The 2,500-nt window shown below is 47.5% G+C and overlaps 1 protein-coding gene across 1 annotated transcript in view; it reads right to left on the bottom strand.

Annotated features, from left to right (window-relative positions):
* Positions 1-2,500, bottom strand: part of ETH_00009820 (Rhomboid-like protease 4) — a gene marked incomplete at both ends in the record, with an annotated part of 6,763 nt that overhangs the window by 4,045 nt on the left and 218 nt on the right. Inside the window, 3 exons of the mRNA XM_013377041.1 lie at positions 1-53; positions 256-740; positions 1,733-1,827. The exon at positions 1-53 is cut by the window's left edge and continues 362 nt beyond it. Of these exons, the coding sequence (XP_013232495.1) occupies positions 1-53; positions 256-740; positions 1,733-1,827 (633 nt within the window). The remainder of the gene's footprint in view (positions 54-255; positions 741-1,732; positions 1,828-2,500) is intronic.

The following is a 2,500-nucleotide window of genomic DNA, read 5'->3' as shown; positions in this document are numbered from 1 at the left end:
ACTGCACGGAGCTGACGCAGCGCCCGTTGAAACTCGTGTAGTTGTACAGCAGCCTGCGTCGCAAACCCTAATTTAGGGTTTAGGGTTTGGCGCCTGGGGTTTGCGGTTTAGGGTTTACAAGCGTGGGGCCGCGGGCGCGAGCGGGAGAGAGGGGCTAGGGGCTGCGGCTGGTTCACAAACGGCGGGAGGAGGTCGGCGGCAGCGCTAGGGTTTAGGGTTTAGGGTTTAGGGTTTAGGGTTTAGGGTTTGGGGTACTCCCAGAAGAAGAGCCAGAGGAGGAGGGCGGTGGTGCTGATGCAGACGACGAGTCTGCCTCGCAGAGGATTATTTAAAAGTTTTGGATCTTTAACTTTTCTTTTTCTTTTTCTGTTTTTATTAATTCCAAGCTTTGCAAAAAAGGGAGAATGAAGAGGGTTTACGGGGGCCCTTCTTCCCACTTCTCCGGAGGGCAGCGTGTGCAGCGCAGCTTCGTCGAAGGGGGCCCCCTCTTCTGCTGTTGCTGCTGCTGCTGCTGCTTCTGCAGCAGCAGGGTCTGCGGGCGGCGCTGCGGCCTCCTCGCCCGCTCCGCCCAGCGGCGCTCCTGCTGCTGCTGCTGCTGCGGCCTCCGCAGCAGCAGCTGCTGCTGCGGCGGCGGCGTCCGCTGCCGCTGCTGCTGCTGCAGACGCTGCTGCAGCTGGCGCCGTTGCTGCTGCAGCCTCTGCTGCTGCTGCTGCTGCGGAGGTCGTTCCCACCCGGCTGGCCTGACTTGCAGCAGCAACAAAAACAATTTCTTCTTTTTACTTCATTTTATTTCAAACCAAAACAATTTACTAACCACAAAAGTAATAATTACAATTAATCAGTTGAAAAACAAAATGCTTGATCCATCTATTTCCTTTTGTTTTCTTATTCCGAACCACTTGCTGCAAACATTCATCTATTTCTGCAGCATTCGTTAACTCATTTGGTGCAGCAGCAGCAGCAAAGAGAGCAGCAGCAGAAGCAGCAAAGAGAGCAGCGACTGCAGCAGCAGAAGCAGCAACGAGAGCAGCAGCAACAGCAACAGCAGCAGCAGCAAAGCAGCAGCAGCAGCAACGACGGAAGAAGCAGCACCGCAGCAACAGCAACAACAGTAAGAGCAGCAACAACAGCAACAGCAGCAACAACAGCAGCAGCACCAACAACAGCAACAGCAGCAACAACAGCAACGGCGGCAAAGACACCAAAGGCAGCAGCAGCAGCAGCAGCAAAGCAGCAGCAGCAGCAGTAACTGAGCCCGCCAAGCAGACGCCGCTTTTAAATATTTTGAACTTTTCACTGAATTAAATTTTAAATTTTGAATTTATTTAAAATCATTTAATTATTTTATTTTCATTAAATTAATTTAATTCTTCCTTTATTCTTTATTTGCAATATTTGCAAAATCCACAAAAACCAACTGCATTACAATTTTAATAATCAATCAATTTAATTCATTTAATTAATTAATTTAATTGAATGATTAATTCGTTTAATTTAATTAAACATATAATTGAATTAATTGAATTATTTATTTATTTATTTATTTATTTACTGCTCCACCTGCACCTGGCCGCAGTCGGAAAACGCGGAATTTGAATTCTTGAAATTCGGATTTTTGAAATTAATTAAATCAATTAAATTTGAATTAATTAAATGAATTAAATTAATTAATTAAATTAAATTAAATTAATTAAATCAAATTAATCAAATTAAGTTAAATAAATTTGTTTACATTTGAAATTCCACTTCGCTGCAGCTGAGACCCCGAAGGCTGCGGACTGCTCGCAGCCGACAGCAGCACAGGCCCCTCGCCCTCCGCCGGCGCCACTGCAGCAACAAACCCCTAAACCCTAAACCCTAAACCCTAAACCCTAAACCCTAGACCCTAAACCCTAAACCCTAAACCCCGACAAGCCCTGGTAAACCCTAGACCCTGGACCCTGGGACCGGAGGAGCCGCTGCGCTGCTCGCTGTGCGCTCTGACATTCGGGCAAACGCCAAACCACAAATCAGGGTTTAGGGTTTGGTGTTTAGGGTTTAAAAAACGGGCTGCGCATCGGGGTGTGCGGGGTACGCGTAGAGACACACACAAGCAAATGGTGGTGCAACCCGCCCTCTAGAGAGTGCCACAAACCTTAAACCCTATACCCTATACCCTAAACCCTAAACCCTAAACCCTAAACCCTAAACCCTAGGGACAAGCAAACAAACGGCACACTAAAGAGTAAATTAAAGCACAAAGAAATGGACAAGGAGACAGAAGAGGAAAAGCTAGAGCAGCTAAGCATGCACTGATTGCTTCTTTGATCAAACCCTGAAAACCCTAAACCCTAAACCCTAAACCCTATCCCGTGGCTGCAAACCTTAGGCCCCAAACCCTGGCGAAGAAGGGGACCCCGAAACGGAGGCCCTTCCAGGAAGAGAGCCAAACCCTCGAGAGACTGTGTCTTTGTACCCCTATCTTCGGAAACTAGGGTTTAGGGTTTAGGGTTTAGGGTTT

The sequence above is a fragment of the Eimeria tenella genome, genomic scaffold (genome assembly GCF_000499545.2).
Source record: "Eimeria tenella Houghton genomic scaffold, Eth_scaff45, whole genome shotgun sequence".
Classification (NCBI taxonomy): Eukaryota; Apicomplexa; class Conoidasida; order Eucoccidiorida; family Eimeriidae; genus Eimeria; species Eimeria tenella.
The sequence above is the reverse complement of the archived record's forward strand: the minus strand, read 5'-3'. Positions and strand labels throughout refer to the sequence as shown.